This window comes from Apteryx mantelli, chromosome 3 (assembly GCF_036417845.1).
Source record: "Apteryx mantelli isolate bAptMan1 chromosome 3, bAptMan1.hap1, whole genome shotgun sequence".
In the NCBI taxonomy this organism is placed as follows: Eukaryota; Metazoa; Chordata; class Aves; order Apterygiformes; family Apterygidae; genus Apteryx; species Apteryx mantelli.
The window spans coordinates 74,585,606-74,608,280 of NC_089980.1; the positions used below are offsets into that span (position 1 = coordinate 74,585,606).

The 22,675-nt window shown below is 39.8% G+C and overlaps 1 protein-coding gene and 1 long non-coding RNA gene across 3 annotated transcripts; one reads left to right on the plus strand and one right to left on the minus strand.

The window, feature by feature from the left end:
* Positions 1 to 2,216: 2,216 nt before the first annotated feature.
* Positions 2,217 to 6,367, minus strand: LOC106497938 (uncharacterized). The gene is made up of 3 exons (XR_010883887.1): positions 6,257 to 6,367; positions 4,839 to 4,927; positions 2,217 to 2,350 (listed from the first exon to the last, which is right to left on the minus strand). It is a non-coding gene; the product is annotated as an uncharacterized lncRNA (long non-coding RNA).
* Positions 6,368 to 7,341: 974 nt separating this feature from the next.
* On the plus strand, positions 7,342 to 19,902 carry MTFR2 (mitochondrial fission regulator 2). Of its 2 annotated transcripts, none has more exons than XM_067293686.1 (9): positions 7,342 to 7,390; positions 7,627 to 7,704; positions 8,408 to 8,539; positions 8,912 to 9,016; positions 9,248 to 9,372; positions 13,364 to 13,581; positions 14,731 to 15,031; positions 17,313 to 17,499; positions 19,055 to 19,902. In XM_067293686.1, exons 2-9 carry the CDS (start codon positions 7,642 to 7,644, stop codon positions 19,151 to 19,153), a joined length of 1,230 nt encoding a protein of 409 aa, XP_067149787.1. In that variant the 5' UTR covers positions 7,342 to 7,390; positions 7,627 to 7,641; the 3' UTR covers positions 19,154 to 19,902. The 2 variants fall into 2 exon arrangements, with proteins under 2 accessions (XP_067149787.1, XP_067149786.1); XM_067293685.1 differs by lacking the exon at positions 19,055 to 19,902 and adding an exon at positions 18,012 to 19,048.
* The last annotated feature ends 2,773 nt before the right edge of the window (positions 19,903 to 22,675 follow it).

The following is a 22,675-nucleotide window of genomic DNA, read 5'->3' on the forward strand; positions in this document are numbered from 1 at the left end:
TTATTACTTGTGCTTCTAGTATATTTGTAGCAAAAGTTAGCCTACAGTTTAAAAACAAAAAGCAACAAAAACCCACAAAACTTAATTTACTGGTAGGTACACTTTTAACATCCAGAATGTTCAGGATGACAGTAACATACTTGAATTTCCAGAACAAGGACATTGGTACCTATAGCAGTAAAATGTAGCAACAAAGCATATTGGTTTGAAATTTTTGAATTGTGCTTTTACATGAACATAGACAGTTGTGAAGCAGGTAAAGTTCTGAAGAATTTTTTGCATAACCTGTAGAGGCCAGTAATATAAAATAGTTGAGTTTATAACCATAAACTGTGCTTCCCTCCTAATTGTAGAAATTATTAAACACAAAGTTTTTTTTAAAAGCTGCTTTTAGTTTATGTGAAATAAGATCAGTAAGTATATTCACCTTTTGAACTTAACATTATGCATACAAAATAGGGTGAGACACACCTTCCTTTCAGGTACCCAGTTGTCTGTGGAGAAGACAGACTTTTAGCTTTCCTAATACCTTAGAAGACTTACTCTTAATATTTTTGCATTTGGTTGTACCAGGGAGCTAACAATGGATGGTGAACTTAATGTGATGGAGCAAGAAATACTGCATGAGCAGCTTTTTTGTTGGCTCAATGAAGTGCAGCAAGTGAGACCCACCAAGTGATGTTTTTCAGCTTGAGCATCTTACCTTATAAAAGTGCTAAAGCTTTTCTAAGCCGACATATAGAACCTGTATCTAGAATTATTTATATACAGATATCTAAATAGATGGATATCAGCTTATAAGTTAAAGGCAGGGTACTTTTTAGCATCCCTGGGCACTTAGGTAACATGAAAGCATTTATTTTAGTTGCAGTCCAGAGGAGGAATAACTGCAGCTGATCAAATAAGACTTACATTTTCTTTCTCACACTGCTATATAGTACATCTTAGTGTTATAGAGAGTTAACAGTGTAATAGTGTTCTTAGTTTGTCCACTGGAATGGCAGTGTCTTTCTCTTAAAACAAACAAAAAAACACTTTTATAGACTTGTGTTTGTATTATATACAGGTATAATGTATGCCTCCTTACTGGCTTTAGTGTTAAGGAGTAGTTAACCAGCTGCTCTATTAAAGATAAATGCTAGAAGGCAGAAAAACATAGTATTGTCACTAATCTTAATAGTATTTGAGAAATTGTTTTGCAAATTCTACTGGCTTGCCAGCATCTCTAGAAAGGGGAATAGAGATAACATTTGATCTTGATTAGTAGTTACCAATAGGTAAATCTTTCTGCTTGAGGAAGTTTAGGCAAACCATAGCCCTGTTGCCAGATTTGCTTTTACATTTACAGTGCATCTTTTAATAGCTGTTGGAAATGTAAAAGTGATTATTCCTTTGACTTCTGGCAAAGCTTCCCTTGGCTCTACTAAAAGCTTTGTCACACAAACTTTGTATGTGCTAAATCATAAAGTGCAAGAAAAGGTTTTGTTCCAAATAAATTTGGCTGCAATGCCAATATTTATCCTAATGGAGCTAACTGTAACATCAATCTGTAACAAGTAGGAGCAAGATATACTTTAACTACCCTAACCTTAGAACAGATAGTTTATATCATCGAGGTCTAGTTAAAATTGGATTGTCGTGGTGTCTTAAGATTGTCCCTGCCTAACAAGATATATATTAAGCTTTCTGCCTCAGTGAAAGTCTGAGGAAAGCTGGTAGAGATTGCTTTGGTAATGGCATTTGATCCTTACGTATTCTCCTTTCCTTATATCTATCTGTAGGTTAGACTGTACAAATCCTTTTCTTCATGATGCTTAATGTCAGTGCAGTTTATTAAAAATATATAATTTCTCAATTACAGAAGAGAAAGTGACAATTGCCAAGTTAAAAGACTACTAGGATTCAGATAGTCAAGGGGAAGATACAAATTGCTGTCTATCAAAGATATGTAAGAAATAACTAAATAGGAGTTGAGATTTTTTTTATTGAATCCAAAACTAATGCTTCAGCACTTACTCTTTACACTGAAGGACTAAATGTGGTAAGTTTTTGCTCTCCTGTTGGAATTAGTAAGAAAAAACATGCTTTGAAGTTAACAGATGCTTCTGAAGTAGCTGTGTGACTGCTGTGAATGGAAGTGTTCAGTGCGTTATGTAATTCTCTTGCTAGAAGGTGAAGGCATTATTGATACAACTACAGGAAAAAAAAATCCACTCTTTGTACTTGTATAAGCTGTTTTATTACATTTTGAGTTAATCAGTTCATTCTGATTCATTGCTGTCCAGCAGTGAAGCAATTTCTGAATCTGCTTCATCTCTGCATGGTATGGTTAGGAAGTTCAGAGTTTTCCCTGCAGTTCAGAGAAAAATCAGATATTCATTTCTTCAATGGGTGCAAAAAAAAAAAAAAATCCTGTGGTTACGCTGTTAGTCTAGACTGTGCACTAATTCCCTGTCTTGGTTTGGAATTAAATCTTGCATTGTCCTACCTCCCAGAAACAATCAGTAGCATTACCATAAAGGTGGACAGCTACACATGATGAAAGCTGTGCTGTGCTGGTGCTTACTAGAGCAGCCATCATCTAGCTTTGAAACACCTCCAAAAGTAGCTTTTGAAAGGTTGCAGTTATGTCTTAAGCACAGCCTTACTTTGCCTTGCTTCTTGAAGCTGACCTTTCACTTCAACAATACCCAGAATTTCTCATCTCAAAGTTTTTTTTTTTTATAAGGAGATGCTACAGGCCACATGTATACTGTGCAGACTTACACAAATGCTCCAAGTTAGTATGAGCTACTTCCTCTTCCAAAGCAGTTTGCTTTTGGTGCAGGTAGAGTCAAACTAAGCTGCCTCAATCTTACAGTTACTTCAGAGAAGCCTGCCTTTTCCTAGCTTTGTGATAGAACTGCCTGCAGGTACTTGCATCTGATTGTGTTGACAGGTTGGTTGTTTGCTTGAGCATTTGAAGTCTGCCGAGACTTTTCCAGCCTATTTGGAAGATGGGATGTTATCTGGCTGGTGACTGAGGCTCCTCCCAAAACTAGGTTTCCATTCCTTGACCCCAGTGGATTGTTCCCATCTTTAATCAGCCTCCTGGTCTTAACATATTTGCCTGCGACTCCTTCAACTTACTGAAGTTCAGAGATAAAAGTGACAAAGAATCTTCTCTTCTGATTATATGTTAACTGTTTTGCAGTGCGGTGAATTATGCCATACATAATATCTTGAAGGATTCTGGTTCAAAAATGCCACTGTTCTGATTTTAGTGAAAGGTATCAAGTAAAGAAATTGATTTTAACTTTGAACTGCATATGAGACCCAGATCAACAAGAAGGAAGTGTTGTACTGAGAAAGAATGCTTCTCCTAAAGGAAGCATTTGTCAAGTGTGTTGCTTGAGGACATTAAAAATATAGATAGAAGTTTGATATTTACGTGGAGTTCCAGAAAGCAGTCAACAATTCCCTTGCTAAATGCTGTTATGCTAAAGTGCCAGAGCATATGAGGAATGTATCCTCAATATTTTAGCCAAATTATTACAATCACCTGCCAAATGGATGAACAAGTATAAAAACTGCATGATGAAAGGAGTTTGTCAGCAGAGTCCCACAAGGATCTGCCTTGGAGTCCATGACAGTATGAATGATCAGGAATGGAGAATAAGAAATTAGGTGATGTTTTGATAAATGCTATTCAGTGCAAGTCAGCACGGATTGAAGATGTACTAGTAAGACATTTGGTAAATCCAGTGCAGGTTGAAGGGATTTATGTTAAGACAAACAGTCCTAATTTTACATTTACAACAGTTGGCTGCAAATTGCCTTCCACTAGGGAATAATTTTGAATAGTTTTATGAAAAAGTCAACAGCAGTAAGTAGCAAATGAAATAAGAATTATTAAGAAAGTAGCAAAAAAGAAAACATGTTCCTGGAGAAAAGAGAGCTGCATCCCCATCTTGAACAGCAAAGGTGAGTACCTATAATCTGAGTAAGTTTCATTTCAGCCTGGAAAAGACAAGAGGTAAACTGTGATAGAACCATGTTCCACTATGCCCTCTTGCCATTCTCAGTTTTATTTTCATATCTCTAATTCCTGAATATAAGTGGTTCAAAAGAGGTAGTGTTTCTTCATGCTGTGTATTACGCAGGAAGTGTGAAGATACTTACAATGTACGTCAGCTCAGAAAAGTTAGAGTGTACCTTCAAAGAAAGCTTCAAAGGATACTTAAGTAGAGCATTTCTGAAGGGAGTAAAAAGGTTATTCTGTCAAAATATTGTTTATCAGACACAATGGAACACAGCATACTCTGTTAGACTAATCCGACCCAGCATGGTCTACTGTTAACCTCTAGATAGTATTTTATACTTATTTTAAAAGTTTATTTTTATACCAATCATTTGTTTCTAAGCACTTACTGGCAGATTAAGATATTTAAGAAGGTGGAAAATCTGTGTTAGTGGTTTCAACATCTTTTACAGATAGTCAAAAAAGTCATTATGAATCCATTTAGTGTAAGACCAGAATGATAAAATTTGTCAGTATTACAGAAAGGCCTGTCCAGGTGACCTGAAGGATACTTCTATATTACAGGAATCTCACAAGTTCATTTGCTTCCACACTCACCTTCTCCTCTCGCATATGTGTTTTCTATCATTTACTTCAAGACAGTTAAGAAACAGTTGGTTGATTTCCCATTTCATTTCCAAAGTTCTAGCTGATTTGTAAATGAGAAGCTTTCTGTTGAGTTTCCAGGTTTCATTCTCTGAATGATACCAGTCAGTACTAGAGTTGCAGTGAGTTTCAGTATTTCTTTAAATCTGTCAACTTCAATTAAATTGTTTACCTTTTATTCAAGTTCTTTGGTTGCTCCATATTATGAAATTCTTTTGTCATAATTGCAGAATGCAAAGGGAATTCTGAAAGATAAAGTTCCTGCAAGAGCAAGACAAGTTTTTAAAATTTGAATGTTATTTTCAGACAAGAGCTGTCACAGACAGCAGCAGTGTGAACAATGCAGAACTTTCTATTATAAAACAAAAAATTCCAGTTAGAGGAAACTTAAATTCTATTATCTAGTTTAATTAGGAAGGAACACAAACTTTAGTTAATATGAAACTATTGCAAATGAGGACTAAATTCTGCCTCTGGTCAGCATAGTACCAAACTAAAAGTTTTAAGATCATAGTCTCTTGTCATTTCTTTTGCTAGTAGAAAGCACTACTAATTTTATATAAAAATGCTTTTATTCCTGTGATTGTATAAATAGCCTTCTTCAGAACTACTCTAGTTTGCAGTCCTATGTGAAAAGAGGTTAAAATTATAATGTTCTGAATGAAATGAAAATACCTGGTATAGTGCTGCTGATGTCCTCTCATTAGGAGCCCCAAGACTGTACTTTCATTGACAGTAAGCAACCATGCTTATGATCATCTAAAACCCAGCCCTTATCATGGATCGCTGCAACAGCAAGCTTCCAGAAGTCCTTAAGTGTAGGACAGCAATCTTCAACATTAGATGGAAGCCTTATGTCTAGATCTTGTAAAGTCTTTCTGCTATTTTAATCATCTTCCATGTGGGCACCACCTCAGAATTTCACTGATTAAGTGTTTTATGCCATGGCTATTAAGGAAGACTAACAGCCACAATGCTGACAGACTTCAGTTTTGGTTAAATAAGTACAGTAAATTCTTCTCTGTGCAGTAATGTGGGCAGGATATCCATGTAATGGAAAAAAAGATTCCAGTGCTGATGCTCAGAAGGGCAGTGCAATTACGACTTCTGGTGGGGTAACTTACAGATGCAAAGCAAACTGAAGTTTTACTCAGCCTTTCATGCATCCCTTTCATTCTATAGTATAAATGTGGAAGCTGAAGTTTCAGAGGCATCACTGGAGAGATCATGATGACATTATTCAGAGTGCAGGTCATGCCTTCCCTGCTACATGCTGAAATACCCACCCCCTCTCTATAACAAAGCAAACCCAGACACTGTTCAATGAAAAACATGTTCAAACTGAACAGATTCATCTTTGACAGTCAAAGGGGCAGTCAAATATCAGCTTGAATCACAGAATGGTTGAGGTTGGAAAGGACCTCTGGAGATCATCTAGTCCACCCCCCCTGCTCAAGCAGGGTCACCTACAGCAGGCTGCCCAGGATCCTGTTGAGATGGCTTTGGAATATTTCCAAGGATGGAGACTCCGCCACCTCTCTGGGCAACCTGTTACAGTGCTTTGTCACCCTCACAGTAAAGAAGTTTTACCTTGTTTTCAGGTGGAACCTCCTGTGTTTCAGTTTGTGCCAGTTGCCTCTCGTCCTGTTGCTGGGCTCCACTGAGAAGAGCCTGGCCCCATCCTCTTGACACCCTCCTTCAGATACTTACAGTGATAAGATTCCCCCCTCTGTCTTCTCCTCTCCAGGCTGAACAGGCCCAGCTCTTTCAGCCTTTCCTCATAGGAGACATGCTCCAGGCCCTTCATCATCTTCCTAGTCCTTCATTGGACTTGCTCCAGGAGCTTGTGTCTCTCTTGTACTGGGGAGCCCAGCACTGGACACAGTCGCCCACATGTGGCCTCACCAGGGCCGAGTAGAGGGGGAGGATCACCTCCCTCGACCTGCTGGCAATGCTCTTCCTAAGGCAGCCCAGGATCCCATTGGCCTTCTTGGCCACCAGGGCACACTGCTGCCTCATGGTTAACTTGGTGTCCACCAGCACTCCCAGGTCCTTCTCGGCAGAGCTGCTTTCCAGTAGGTCAGCCCCCAGGCTGTCCTGGGGCATGGTGTTATGGCTCCCTCGGTGCAGCCCTCTGCCCTTGCCTTTGTTGAACGCCATGAGGTTCCTCTCCGCCCCTCTCTTCAGCCTGTCGAGGTCCCTCTGAATAGCAGCAACCGTCTGGTGTTGATCACAGACAACCACATAACAGGGCACGGCAGAGCCACGGCTGCGGGCGCTGGTGGGGGGCCTGGTCAGGGAGGGGTGACGGGAGCGCCCGCGGAGCGCCGCCGGGGGGGTCCGGTCGCCACTGAGGCCGCGCGCCTGAACCCGAGCACTGGGCGGGCTGGGGTTAGCAGCAGGTGCGGAGCCCAGGTCCCCGCACCCCGCGACAGCGGCACACCCGCCGCGGGGCGCGCTGTGCCGCGCGCGGACCACGCGGGCCGCTCAACCGCCGCGGCGGCGGCATTCAAACTGTCTCCTCCCGACAACCCCGCGAGGGCCGCCCGCCCTCGCCCCCTCATTGGCTCTGCTGCCCGCCCCGGCTTCCTTCTATTGGCGTGATCCCGCCCCTCCGCGCCGCGCTGCTTCTGATTGGCTGGCTGGCGCCCCCATCTGGCCCTGGCGGCCTCGTGGCTGTTGTTTTATTCAGTTAGAGGTGGCCGTTGGCCGTGGGGGCTGGAGGTAAGATAAGATGTGGGCTCTCCTCCGCCACTCGCGGCCCCGCGGAAGGGGGGGGGGAGGGCGGGCGGCTGGCTGGCTCCTGGCGCGGTGGGAGCGGGGCTCGCGGCGGTTGGGGCCCCGTGACGTCGCCCAGCGGTCTGGCCAACGGTGGCGGCTGGCGCGGGGCCCCTCCTGGCGGCTCGGGCAGGTGCCGGGGGCCGTGGTGGTGCTGGTGACCTCTCCCTTCTGTCCTGCAGCGCGCGAGGCCGGCCATGGCGCTGCTGCTGGATCTCCTCAGGCGGGTGCTGGAGTACCTTGGCTGGCCGGCCCACCAGGTGAGCCTCCCCCTGGCCGCTGGTGCTTGCTGCGCCCAGCCCCACGCGAGACCGCGGCTCGCCGGCGGGGCGCCTGGCGCGTTCCCCGCGGCGCCTGGGCACCTGCGGGCGCGGGGCGCTGTGTTTGCAGCCGTCGCTGTTAAGGGAAGGAAGGGTCACTCCGGAGCCGCCGCTAAGCTTGCGGGAGGCCGGGTTTTGCTCCTTACAGATAACTTTTCCCATGCAGGGAGGCTTCACTGTATTGGTGTAACTTTGCCACATGCGTTGCCTGTAGGTGGGATTTCGTGGTGTCTCTGTTCTACTACAGTGACTGTAGTAATTCCTTTTTCTCAGAACAGAGAAAAATTCAATGGATTTAACTGTTAATGTTTTACCATTATAAATGGGGGGGGGGGAACCACCTAATGATTTTCAAGGAAAAATTAACCCCCTGTTTTTGGAGACCTGACTGTAAAAGGTATTGTGTGTGAAATTGAAAAAGGTGCTGTAGTACTAGTCAGGCTCTAACATTATGTTGTACTTTTATAGATAAGCTCTTTACTGATGACTGTCAATAGCAAGGCACTGCTGCAACTTGCAGTCCTGAGAAAGTTCTTGTTCTACTTTTGTGGAACTGCTAAACTAGGTCTAGGAGTGATAGTTTGACTAAACTGTCATGGTTATTTTCTGGTTTCATTTTAGGTGTATCTTGTTTTGTTGACAGGCCATATTTTTGGAATCTCATAGATTCAGTAACAGTATCAGTCACACAATCAGAACATGTCTTCCTTCAGCAACCTCATCAAGAAGGCATTTCCAGCAGCTGTATGCCATCATAAGGAAGTATCAGGTCAAGGTACATTAAATTTCTTTTATTTCTTTATTAATTTTTCCCCAGATTGCTATAGATGCTTGCGTATGGGTCACTCAGACTTGCACTTTTTCATCAGTATCTCAAATATTACTAGCTACTAAACTGTGGGCCTATATGGTACTCTAGAATATACTGAGTGCAAGCTGTATCTTGGTTGTCTTTCAGAAACTGAGGCTGCTAAAATCAGTGTCGGCCTTCTTGGATTATCAGCTTGAGAATAGTATTGAAAAGATGTGTTAACTTAACTGCATCATATTTAATTACATATGATATTAGGTTCTTTCATGATTTTGATTGTAAAAACTGAAGGCTTTGATTTTGGCTATTTGGATTAAAAGATGTTCTAATTTTTAGGTCGTATCTGTTTGCCAAAGAAAGGAATATGGATCAACTCGAAGTGTTGTTCGTAGACTTGGCACAATTCTTTCTTTAGAGCCTTGCCCAAGACCTTATTTTCAAGTAAGTAATTTATTGTTATACTTACCCTTCAACTATTTAGAGTCTTTACTTCCTTAATTTAGTGATAGCCATCCTGCTCTTTTTAGCTTGTGTAGCTAGTGTGTTATATCTCTTCTGGTCATGATTTTTAACCTGCTTACAGCACTTCATAAAATTTTTTGTTGCTCAGGCAAATTTTTGTGTGTACTGAATCCAGCTTCTCTTCTTGTATTTTGTTTGTTTGTTTTTTAGCTTGTTCAAGACCCAAGTCCATTGGATTATGATGAACAAAGTGCGGCTCCAACTCCTGTAGTTCCATCACTTGGTGATGTCCTGTGGGTGCCAAGTGACGAGGGACAAGCATTTACTAGATTTAGGCAAGTAAAAGCAGAATAAGTGCATTCAAAGGACAAATTCTTGTCTCCTGTCTTTTGGTTTTCTGTTGCCCTTTCTGAGTTCCAGCAAAACAAACTCTGAAAGTTTTCTCTGGTTTTCGGGAATCCCTGCTTATCTGGAAGTTCTTACTATGTCGAATGTTCTTATTGGAAAGATTTCTGAACTTGAGTCTCCTCTTTCCTCTTCACAATAGCATGTCAGATGTGTTACTGATGTTTTAACTTGTGTTTTCACTTACAAAATATTTTGAGAGAGGGAGTTTAAGGGAAACTTTTTTTTTAGAGCATACCATAAGATTCTTCCTGTCTATATCATTTTAGTTTACAAATGTTGTGATAAATGTTACAAAGGGGAAAACAGAAGGAAAAATACTTAAATGTCTCCTTTTGACTTGGATTCCTACAATGCTGAATGTGGAAACCTTAATGTTTGCCTGATGGAAAGAAAAATACGATTTCTTCATTTTTAACATTTACCTTGAACATAGTCTTTTTGTCTATGTATTTTGTTTTAGCTTTTACAGAATGCTAAAGGAAAATATTTTTAATATGATAAAATATGGCAAGTACTGTGAAATGACAAATTACCCAGAAATTTGTAGACACATGTAGTATACAAGTGTTTTTGTTTTGTTTTGTTTTTCCCCTCTCACTAGAGAAGAAAGAAATAGAAAGTGGGTTTACTATTCCGCTAAAGGATCTGTTCAAAATCTGATGGTGAGTCAGAGAGCCAGAAAAAAGATTAAAATTTGGACACTTATATTGTTTCATACTACATCTATACTGAACAATGTTAATTTTAGTTTTTATTGGCATGTGTTTGCCTTTGATCTTTGTGCTACTTGCTGGTAATGAAGCTAGAAGCAACAGATCAATTTTGAGTGACGCTTTTTATTGGGACTGGGAAGGTCAAGGCCCATTTGGAGTATAATCTGGCAAGAGATGTCAAGGACAGCAAGAAGGGCTGTCTTAAATACATCAGTAACAAAAGGAAGACTATGAGAAATGTGGGTCTGCTGCTGAATGGGGCAGGGGCCTTGATGACAAAGGGTACAGAGAAAGCAGAGATACTAAATGCCTTCTTTGCTTCAGTCTTTACTGCTAAGACTGGAATCCCAGACCGTGGAGGCAAGAGAGAAAGTCTGGAGGAAGGAAGACTTTCCCTTGGTCGAGGAGGAGTTGGTTAGAGATCGTTTAAGCAAACCTGACACCCACAAATCCATGGGTTCTGATGGGATGCACCCACGAGTGCTGAGGGAGCTGGCGGACATTATTGCTAAGCCACTCTCCATCATCTTTGAAAGGTCATGGAGAACAGGAGAGGTGCCTGAGGACTGGAAGGAAGCCAATGTCACCCCAGTCTTCAGAAAGGGCAAGAAGGAGGACCCAGGGAACTACAGGCCAGTCAGCCTCACCTCCATCCCTGGAAAGGTGATGGAGCAGCTCATCCTGGAGGCCATCTCCAAGCATGTGGAGGAAAAGAAGGTGATCGGGAGCAGTCAGCATGGCTTCACCAAGGGGAAATCATGCCTGACCAATCTGATAGCCTTCTGTGATGGAATGACTGGCTGGGTAGATGAGGGGAGAGCAGTGGATGTTGTCTACCTTGACTTCAGCAAGGCTTTCGACACTGTCTCCCATAGCATCCTCATAGACAAGCTCAGGAAGTGTGGGCTAGATGAGTGGACAGTGAGGTGGATTGAGAAGTGGCTGAATGGCAGAGCTCAGAGGGTTGTGATCAGTGGCACAGAGTCTAGTTGGAGGCCTGTAGCTAGCGGTGTCCCCCAGGGGTCAGTACTGGGTCCAGTCTTGTTCAACTTCTTCATCAATGACCTGGATGAAGGGACAGAGTGCACCCTCAGCAAGTTTGCTGAGGATCCAAAACTGGGAGCAGTGGCCGATACACCAGAGGGCTGTACTGCCATTCAGAGAGACCTGGACAGGCTGGAGAGGTGGGCGGAGAGGAACCTCATGAAGTTCAACAAAGGGAAGTGCAGGGTCCTGCACCTAGGGAGGAATAACCCCCTGCACCAGTACAGGTTGGGGGTTGACCTGCTGGAAAGCAGCTCTGCCGAGAAGGACCTGGGAGTGCTGGTGGACACCAAGTTAAGCATGAGGCAGCAATGTGCCCTGGTGGCCAAGAAGGCCAGTGGGATCCTGGGGTGCATCAGGAAGAGTGTTGCCAGCAGGTCGAGGGAGGTGATCCTCCCCCTCTACTCAGCCCTGGGGAGGCCCCATCTAGAGTACTGCGTCCAGTTCTGGGCTCCCCAGTACAAGAGGGATGTGGCACTACTGGAGAGAGTCCAGCGAAGGGCTACAAAGATGATTAGGGGACTGGAGCATCTCTCTTATGAGGAAAGGCTGAGAGAGCTGGGCCTGTTTAGCCTGGAGAAGAGAAGGCTGAGAGGAGATCTTATCAATGTATACAAGTATCTGAAGGGAGGGTGTCGAGAGGATGGGGCCAGACTCTTTTCAGTGGTGCCCAGCAACAGGACGCGAGGCAGCAGGCACAAACTGAAACACAGGAGGTTCCATCTGAACATGAGGAAAAACTTCTTCACTGTGAGGGTGACAGAGCACTGGAACAGGTTGCCCAGAGAGGTGGTGGAGTCTCCTTCTCTGGAGATATTCAAAAGCCGCCTGGATGCAATCCTGTGCAACGTGCTCTAGGTGACCCTGCTTGAGCAGGGGGGTTGGACTAGATGATCTCCAGAGGTCCCTTCCAACCTCAACCATTCTGTGATTCTGTGATTAGAGAAGGTTAGGTGTTATCTTTCTTCTTATGATGCCTGAGATTTACTGTTGAATTACTGAAGTTTTTTGCAGCAGTGCAAAATACTGAAAAAGTAGAACATTTTTAAAACGAACTGTTGTAACCTGTTTTGTCTTGCCTGTGCAGTTCTTTAGCCACTTCAATCTACAGATCCACGGAAGTTCATTTTTCTGTTGTTTCCATTCTTTCCTTCTCCTTCTCTCCTGCCTCTGTGGAATGTTTTTCAAGGACAATACTGTAATCTGTATCTTTTCCTTCTGAGCCAGTGTGAAAAGCAAGGGGTTTTGGTAAGTCAGAAAACAATGCTGCAGGTATGGCTTGGAGTAAAGTGATGATGAATATAATGGAAAAAGGCCTGCTTTTGTTTACTTTAAAACTTGATCAACTTGAAATAAAGAAAGAAAGAAAATTCCATTTCTTTGGTTGTTTCATAATCTCATGCTGATAGTTTCTTGAGTTTATGCCCATTTTATATTTCAAGGGTATTTCTACAGCCACACACTTGAAGCAATTTTTAGAATTATAACCTGAGATCTGTAGCACAGTTTTCTAATGCAGTCTGTGTTTATACATGCTTATTAGAAGATAAGGTTCTTATTCTGTAACTGTGTATTAAAATTCATGATTGAAAGCATATTTTATGACTATTCTCCAATATATTTTCTGAAAGGTTATAACTTCTTAGCTGCTTACAATGTTCATCTTGCAGAGGTTGATGAGTGACTCAAATATGTGAAGCCTAATTAAGTACAAATTTAGGAAGAGTCAAATAATAAAGATTTCTTATCATTTCAGGAGGGGAGGAGGAAGACACACTTTTATGGTGTCAGTTTAATAGTTTTTGAGTAGTAACAACTCAATCCTACATTATGACCTTATGAAATGGATATATAATCTGTCCCTGAGAAAATTATCTGACTGTTTTTGATGATGGATATTCAAGGATCTGTATCCTACTTGTGCTGAGAGAGAGACTTAAAACACATTTTCAAGTGTATGAGTAGTTGAAGTGTAAAGTTTACATTTTTTTTTTTAATAGTGTGCAAGTTTCATATCTTGCTGAATGAATGATGATGATAACTTGCTTGAACCAACACTGAATAATTATTGCCAGAGTCCAAGCATTTAATATCTTTGGTAGACTTCAGTAGTTTCTGTTGCTGGCTGAAGCTTTTAAATTGTGTATTTGTTCCTTTCTAGGACTGAATTATGGAGAAAAGAAAAAAGTACAGTTCACCATGACCTACATCCATCTATAGTTTCCATACCAAGTGTTCCAAAAAACAGTACACAAAAAGACAATCTTGTTGACCAAGAAGCACTCCAGAAGATTTCTGCACTTGAAGATGAGTTAACTTTTCTTCGTGGCCAAATTGCTGCGATTGTTGCTGCACAGACGTTGGGAAACATTCCATCACGTAAGCCCTCTGGTTTGAAGCAAACCAGTATTCCTTTTTTGCTTTAGAGTTCTTGTTCACAGCTTGCAGTGTCTCTGATATTGATAGAGAACACCTATAATTTCTTTAACCGAAGTGGAACCAACAAGATTTATAGACTGTAGTATTTTGTTTCTCTTTTTAATATTTGTGCTCTTCCTTTCTCACTTCTTTTTATGGCCTGTTTGTGCGTTTCAAATGAAGTTGATGCTAAGTGATCTTTATACTCATTTCCTTATTTGTGGAGGAACTTAATGATGACACTATCCGTAGGCTACCAATTACTATTTTAAAAGTTATGGACTTTTATGGAAATTATCCCTTTTGTCTTTTGTACTGTTTTTGACAAGTTACCAAAATGGGCAAAAAATATTCTAAGGAAGTCAGATTTGGTCTTTAGCAAAAACAAATGTTGCAAATAGATGTGCCTAGCAGCTGCTAGAGTATCAAAGACTGGAGTTCATATAGAAAGCCAACCATCTGTTAAGTCTATTTGTCAAATGTCTTGTGATTTCTCTTTAATGTTTTTAAGTCCTGATTTACTTGCAAACTAACTGGCCTGTGGTTGTTGAAACATTTGAACTGGTGCGAGGTAGTTACATTTCTGTGGCATTGTGCCATGTGAACTTACCAGCTCAGGGACCTCTGTGCTTCGGTTAGCTGTTCTGCTGGTTCTTCTTTTGTCTGTTCTCCATTGCATTCTGTATACAGTTTGGTAGTCTATTTTACATGATTTGTAGTTATTTTTGCTTTTGCTTCATCTGGATTATTCTAACCCCCAGACCACTGAGAATGACCTGTTGCAGGCAGCTTTGCCATTGCATGTTCCTGATTTGTCCAGTGCACAGACTGAAGATACAAATGGAGAAAATCCTCTGATCTCACAAGCCACCTCAGATCTGTTATTTCATGTGTGCTTTGGCTTTGAAATCAAAATTGTTCATGGTTTTAAATACAATCATTTTCTTCTGTGCTATAGTATGTGAGGTGGATAAGAAAGTGCTTGAAGAGGACTGTTTTTTCTTGACTTAAAATTGAGTGGTCCTAGACTTTGCTTAATGTTGTTTATTACTAAGGTACTAGTGACTATTAAAAATCAAATCTCTGTTTTTCTTTTATAATTACATCCAGAAACCTTTAAAACATTTAGCACCCCAGATGGATCTTACCCAGTGCCAGCAATGACTTCTACGCCCTTGTCCCTCTCTCGCAATCACTTTGTAATTCCCTCGCCTCCTCCACTTCCCTCTGGTGCACCATCTGGTGTTGATGCTAGTAATTCAGCAATTGAACTTATAAAACAACGTCGTGCTGCAAGAAAGAGTGGTTCAACTACAACTGATAGTGCTGATCACCAGAGGACAAAGAGTGTTCCTAGTATGATGGATGTTTTGAAAGACCTAAACAAGGTTCGGCTGAGAGCTATTGAGAGGTAAGTTTAATCATGTATTTGTAGGAAGCTAAGATTATGTTAGCATCACCACATTTAAGTAGCAGCAGAAGATACCAGTGTAGAACATCATTTAATAAGCAGCTGCTGCTGGTAAACTTAGGTTGACAACTTTTAAGTTCACAGCTTGAAATGTAAGATACTTGTGGCATGGTTTAAGCTGCATTTAGAAATGCTGAATCTTGCATCATTTAAAACTAGTCCTGCATTGGTATATGAATCTCGGGGAGGGGGGTCTTTTTCTTTCTTTCTTTCTTTTTTTTTTTTTTTTTTTTTTTTTTTTTTTGAGACTGGGGCTATCTGAAGATCACTTACAGAGTTGTAGACACAGTCACAGGAACTAGTCTGAGTAAATAAACTTTTTGGATTCACTGCAAAAGGATACACAGGAAACATTAGAGAAACATTGTAAACAGTTAATATATCCAAAATATTCTGGTCCTAGCTTTGAAGTGTTAAAGAAAATACATGTTGTATCTTTTAGATTATAACTATTTCTAATGGTCTGCAGTTTTGATTTTAAGCACAGTTGACATGTTACAAAAATGCTTTACTAATGAATGTATGTGTTGGTTTGCTATGGTAGATGTGATAGAGGTTGTCAAATGTCTTTTCTGAACTTCTGGAGTTGACAAAGAATATATGTATTAACAAGAACAACTGAATCTTTAAGAGCTCCTATTATTTATTAATGTGGAAAGAATTTTCGCCTAGCAAAACTTAGACTTTTATTTAAATATTTTCTAACTATGAGCTTTATCCTGGAGAATAATTGTTTAGCACTAAGTGTGGGCAGATTATTTGTATGCATCTCTAAAGCACGTCTGTATGCTTTTGATGACATATTTTCCCAGTAAATTAAGTAAATATAAAGTGCACTAATGTAAACCTGTGTGTAAGCTTCACCTGCATATTATGTTGTTAGTCTCTCTAACACAAAATCTGAGCTGTGGTACTCTTGAAAACAAAAGTTACTTCCTATGTGTTCATTTTAGACTTATTTAGTCTTTCAGATGTATTTGGCTTTCTAATAGGTAGATTAGCATTGTGGTACCAAACTGTGAGATATTTGGCTCCAGGGATAGGTTTCACATTTAGGCTTCTGAATGCCATATATGGTGAAAGAAGAAAGCGAAATGTTTAGGAATGAGAGTTTTAACAACCATCATGTTGAGCAAGGACATACTTAGTGGGAAATGACAGATGTGCATCTGAAGTGCTTCCTGGATCTGGGCATCTACCTGCATTACCTAGGTAGAGCTTAAATGAAAAATGAATTTACATCTGTAATCGTTCCTCCTATACTTGAGCCTAAGTCATTTCCCTGGACAAACATGACCTTTTATAGCTTTGCTGGAAGGAATAATGGTGATAGAAATTATTATAATCTTTCAGACAGCAGTCTAGTTTGACAGTAGTTTAACGTGCACTGTAAGGGGAAGACCTCTGTTCTCATAAGTCTGGAGCCTGAAGATCCTCCTTTCCACCACCTGAGCACTATCTTGTACATGAGGCAAGTGCCCTGTCAGTTTGGATTTTGTATGAAGGGTGGGCTCAATCCTTTCAGCTTTCACATTAAATGAAATCTGCTGTAGCTTGCAGACTTTGTGATGAGCTCACTGCTGTCAGTATGTATTAGGTACAATCCCCTGGCCTGTAGATAACACTTTAATAGCACAAATGTGAGCATTTCTAGATTTTTATTTTTTATTTTTTTTCAAATATCTAAATGGCTAGGAAAGCTTTTTTAATTATTTTCTTGGACTGGTCACTATTTCCATATTTATGTTAGGGTTTGGGGAGTTAGGTGCTGTTTTGATCTTGCATCCTTCCTGCTGTTTTTAGAAAAACTGTTCTCAAAGTCAAAAAAATCAAAACTGGAATACAAGCTGTCTATATGAATACAAGCTCTCTATATGAAATATATCAGTAGGAACCTCCCACTAGTTTGCTTTAACGTAGCTCATAAGAGACCTGCTATTAAAACAGTACTTTTTGCATTAACAATAATACTTCAGCACTTTGATTTCATACTGTTTTTCTTTACAGAACAGCATCAAGTTGTGGTTTCAGGCTAGGAATTTGGCTGACAAGTTGTTGAGTTTACTTTTATTAATCTGGTTTGGTGAATTATTGTAAAATAACATTAACAGCTTGTATAATCAAATTTTATAGGATGTATACAAAAACTGATCTTTCTGTTTTTTAGATTACTCAGCACAGGATTAAAGGCAGGAGATAATCTTTGTCTTTGTTCTTGTAGGTCACCTGGAGGTACCCCTCTTTCTAGACCCCAGAGAAGACGGAGTCCAGATTGGGATCCAGTTGCTCTACTAACTCATGCACTAAAGCAGAAATTTGCACATAAAAATGATGATGAAGATGATTCACTGGACAAAGAAAATCGATCCTTTGATAGCTCCCCATTTTCTAGTCCAGAGATCCCATTGGTATGTTCTTATATAAGAAGAATGTGTTTTATATTCTTGAAATGACTTGTCACTTGCATCAATAGCTGCAGGGGTTTTGAGCGAGTGTAGAACTTGTCCAAAATGTTTTTTAAACCATCAGCTTAGATGGTTGCATGCTTCCCCCCCCCCCCCCAAGTATAATCAAGGAGGAGAATTTCAAAAGACATTATTATAAGTGGATTTAGACTGGTAAATAAACTTCCAGATTTGCTGAGAGGGTAAAACTAAAGGACTGAGTTTAAAGATTCAGCTCATGATTGATTAAACTTTGGAAATGTGCTTGACGGTAACTACAGGTATCCAGACATAGAAACTGTGTGTCCAGTTAGTAATGCTGATTTTATTTTTACAGATAAAGATGTCAGGAATGTACAGAGAGGTCTGACTAACAAGTGCTATATGTTTGGAAAAGAAAATGAAAGCACTGAGTTGTAGTATTTTTCTTTGAAGTGACTTTTTTTTTTTCCTGCACACTTTATATCTTTATCCAGAATTAAAGCGTGATTCTGAACATTCTTGCTGTTGAAAAACAGTCTTTGCTGTGGACAAGCAAAATGCCATATGCAGAGCCCTATCGCACTAAGGTGATTCTGAGTGCTGGCTTCTGTAGAGCAGTCTCTGCAAGCTACTTTAAATTAAACAGTCCAGCAGTGCAGTTGGTTGTTTTCTAGAGAGTTCTGTAAACATCAGAGCTGATTAGGTCAGAAAGGTAGAAATAAATGACACTAACTTAAACTGTCTCTTTCTGCTTAGCAATTTTATGTTTATATCTTCAGAGTGAAATAAGAATCTTGAATTTTAGCACTGCAGCATTTCTTAGCCTAAATGAGAAAAATAATATTGCAAAACATTGTAGGAATTCAGACGTTCTTTGAAGGCTGCTGCTGTACTCATGGCTAGTTTCTTGATTGAAAAATTAAGTACAATTATGGTCTATTATGTTTGTATCTCCTGCTGTAAAGATTTTTTTTGAAAAATATTTCAAGTGCCATAAGAATTTCACATGCAAGAAGTAGCGTACATTTTACACAGATTATACTGAGGCAACAGGTCTGGTGCAGTCCAAGTAAGTACCTCAGACTTTCTTTAAAGGAAAAATGGGAAGCTTATTAAAACAATCAGTCTTGCATTTTGGATACTGCTGACCATTGCATTGCATAACTAAAATACCTGATTCTAAATACAAAAACAAAGCTAGATCCTGGAATACCTTCTGTTAATCTGAATTATAAAGTCCTGGAAGAAAGATTGCTTAGGACCAGCCTGTTTAACAATAGATAAAGGAGAAAGGTGGGCTTTTCTGGTTCAAGTAGAGCCTTGATTGCAAATTCATGCTTATTTTTAATTGTGTATCATTGGCTGTTTTGAAGAATAAATGTACTTAAAGCAATTGCGTAGGCTTCTCGCTTCATTCTTCCCAGGTTGAGAGGAAAAGTGCAACTACTCCTCCAAACTTTGTCTTTGTTGAAAACATCTCTTCCTTCAGTTGTCTAGGAAGTAATGTAATTTTTTTAATTCCATTCTCATTCCCCAGGTTGGACATTGCAGTCTGAAGCCCAATGCAAAATCTAGCCTCATAAGAACTGACGAAGTTAAACAGATATCAATGTGGAAAGTGAAAGCTCATATTTAATTGGTAGAGACTTCTGAGGAAAGTGTATAGCATGTGTATTTTTAAGTGGCAGGTCCACTTTATGAAACTGCTGTAATCTGTTCTAGAATGTTTCTCCTATGCTGCTGAAGCTAGGATTTGTAGAAGTACCTTTTCTTTTCCTTAGTTTCTCAGCAGCCAAACTTGTGAATGTGATGCTTTTGTGAAAAGCACACAACCAGAAAAAGGGATTTATTACTATGGTGCAGTGTGTTTGAAACCTGGGAAATGCAGAAGGCAGTGTGTATGAAAGAAGTAATACTTGGTGTGGCAGCTGAGGCATGCGTTGTGTCTACACGCCAGTGTAAATAACAAAGAAATGTAAACTTTTGGTTAGTGTATTATGTATAACTGAATGTATATAACTGTAGTTAATATTACTTGTTCACTAGGGCGGTACAGTTTCCTTAGTTTTCTTTGCAGTTTGCTAATGCAACTCTGTATCCCATGTACAGGTGGTATTCTAACTTATTGTGGGTCAGTAGAAAAACTTTTATGTTCATGAAACTTTGTCTTCCTTTAAGTCAATGGCAGTCTGTCTATTAAATACCTGCAATATGGGAGAGTTGTGTTTTGAGGCAAAAAAGAACTTGGAGAAAGATTTGCTAGCACAAACATAGTCTAAATTCCATATGTAAATGAACATTAACTGCACTGTGACCTCTCAGTATGAAGTCTTTTCTGTTCACAGAGATTATAAATTTATAAAATAAATTTTCCTTTTTATCATGGATATGTGTGGTAATAGCATTTTGTCTTGCAGACTAACTTTTTTGTGTCTTAAGAGCTGACAGTATTTGACAACTTATTTAATAATTGTATTATCTAAAATTTGTTAGGACTGACTGTTTACAATAGCTGCTTTCACTTAATGTGCAAAATCAGAATCTTCTCAGTTGGACTGTGGACTGTACGTGCCTTGCATATCCGATGTGTCTTCTATTTCCCTACCCATTTACACAGGATAGAATGACAGTGGGATGCCCTCTTACTGCAAAGGCTATAAGATACTTTCTTGTCTCCCTGCAACCAAAGACTGTTTGCACAGTAGTAAAAAATCATCGCTGTGTAAATCCCATACTCTTTCCAAGTTATCTTTGACTAAACTTGGAGCTTAAGTGATTTGTTTTCTTATGCTTCTTCAAATCATGTCTACTAGATAAAGGTTTTTCCTGAATTAATTATTAGCAATTATCAAGCTTTATACCACATTCTCCTGTTCTTCTCCCAGTCCAGAACAGTTTCACCTTCCCTTCCTCTCCACCTCCAAAATGCACATTTGCCACGTTCTGTTCCTTAACTTGAGAATTGCTGCCTCCTTGTGTCACTCACTGTTGCCTATGAAATCCACACATGATATCTTGTCCTCTGCTCAGTGAGTTTAGTCTTTTCTGTCCTATCAAAGCTCCCTGTTGTCTTTGGTCTCCTGGCTGCTGCTAAAAGGTAGTTTGTATAGCTGATTCTCTTCCTCAGAAAGAAGATATAAACTGAGTGAGGGGACCCATGATTTTTCAACTGTGTTCAGGCTATGCATGTTAGCAAAACAGATTCTTTGTTTTGTGTAGTTCCAAATGTAAGTTAGATGAGGCATTGATCCCTGGTGTACCTTGAAAAGACTGTGGGAGACATCTAGTAACAGCTGACAGTTTTCAATGTTAGAAAGTTGTAAAAGTTAGACACAGTGATGTTTATTAATGAGAAGGTCAGCATCTATTGCAGAAGAGATTTTTCTCCCCTTCAGATCTGATAGAAACAAAGCTTTATCGTCTTACTTTCTTTGAGTAAAACATCTCTATCAACAGCTTGCAAGCAGCTTAAGATTCTCTAAGGTTATCCATGCCCACCTAGAATCCATGCCCTGTTTTCCTACAAATAATCTTGTTTACATGAAGATCCCTAACAGAATTATTCAGTGCCAAAACAACTCTTAGAGGTATGGTAGCAATATGGGGGAGAAAGAAGAGACTGAGGAAAATGACTTTGCATTGGTTTGCTGGAAGAATCTTGTGAACTGTTGCACCTTCTTATTCTTGTCACTGTAGAAGTCTAGAAAATTTATTCTCCTACCATTCCTGATGGTTTTTTTTTTTTTTTTCTTTTTGGTGGGATTTCTTCCCTCAGGAGTTGTTGGGGAGTTGACACTCCACTAATAACTTTCTGGTGAAGCCAGTAAACTATGAAAGATCTATAGTGTCTCTCCCCCCCTCTTCCCCCAATTGAAATGAGAGTAAATATTTGTTTTTCAATTATTTTGAGTAACTTCGAGTAGGACTGGAGGGAAAATGCAAACAATGCAATTGATTTTTGCCCCCTAGGGATTTTTTTGTAGGAGATCCTAAGACATTTGAGTTTTGTATCAGCAAATTTTCCCATTGCAAAGAGACTATAAATGCAAATACCTAAATTGTCAGAATATCACCATTTGCTGACAGGCTCCCATAAGATACAAGATTTTTCTTGATGTTACTTGTGACGGACAGTTTATATGTAATCTAAACCTGTTGTCTCTCTGCCTGCTTACGTATAGTTTGGAGGAAAAACCCTGCAGAGAATATGCAACAGTATTCACTGCCCTCAGCCAGTATTCTACTTTTCAGGAAAGAATGATATTGTTCTTTACTCTTACTTAATTAATAAGACTATATGTTGGGCTTTTGCAAAAGCCTAATTGACAAAGAGATCCTGATGAACATGTTAGATCTTTAATTTACTGATCAGAAGCCTTGGGGAAAATCCTGCAAGCAAGAATCTGCCTTGGACTATTAAAGCAACTGATATCATAACGTTAGTAATGCCTTCAGCCAGATTTCCCTTTTTCTTTGTCTGAGATCGGTTTACCAATGGTTCCAGGTATCCTGGAGACATTCATGATCCTGATTCCTGTGCCAGTTTCTCTGAACAGATCCCCAGGTAATCTTCTAAGATGTCTTTCATTAGAGTAATGCTGACCTTAACTATGTCTGTATTGCCTTTAAGGTTTGTCTGAATAATCTATGAATTAGTGTGTATGATTCTTTACAGCATTGATGTTGTGTGTCAAAATGGGCAATATCAGCCCACAGTGATGAGACAGAAACAGCTGAAACTTCTGACATTTGTCTTGCCCTCAGACAATGGCATGATTTGATTTAGTAACTTTCAATTAAAGAGTTGTTTTGAGACATGAGAACTTATTACAATTCTAAGTGAGAAAGTTCAACTTTTCTTCTAAACAGTATTGTCCTCACAGTTTGAAGTTTAATTTTTTTCTGTCTCAGGCTTGTATACTCATGATACTCGATTCTTTTGATATTGGAGAAGGACTTGAAAGTGTACTTCTATGTAATTTGAAGATCTGTCTTATAGTTACGCTGGCATTCCTGAGTAATAACTTGACAAATCTTTTATTGGTTTGGATATTGAGATTGTACAATAATCATGTTTCTTCCACAGATATAAAAACTTTTATATTCTTCTTCACCACAATATATTCATAAGTTATTTTAAAATTACATTTAGAATAAA

Bases quoted from the DNA above. Each gene is read 5' to 3' on its own strand.
- MTFR2 (XM_067293686.1), top strand. From the start codon at position 7,642: ATGGCGCTGCTGCTGGATCTCCTCAGGCGGGTGCTGGAGTACCTTGGC. The intron at 13,582-14,730 runs GTAAGCCCTCTG...AATTACATCCAG, and splicing joins GTTGGGAAACATTCCATCAC to AAACCTTTAAAACATTTAGC. The intron at 17,500-19,054 runs GTATGTTCTTAT...CTCATTCCCCAG, and splicing joins CTAGTCCAGAGATCCCATTG to GTTGGACATTGCAGTCTGAA.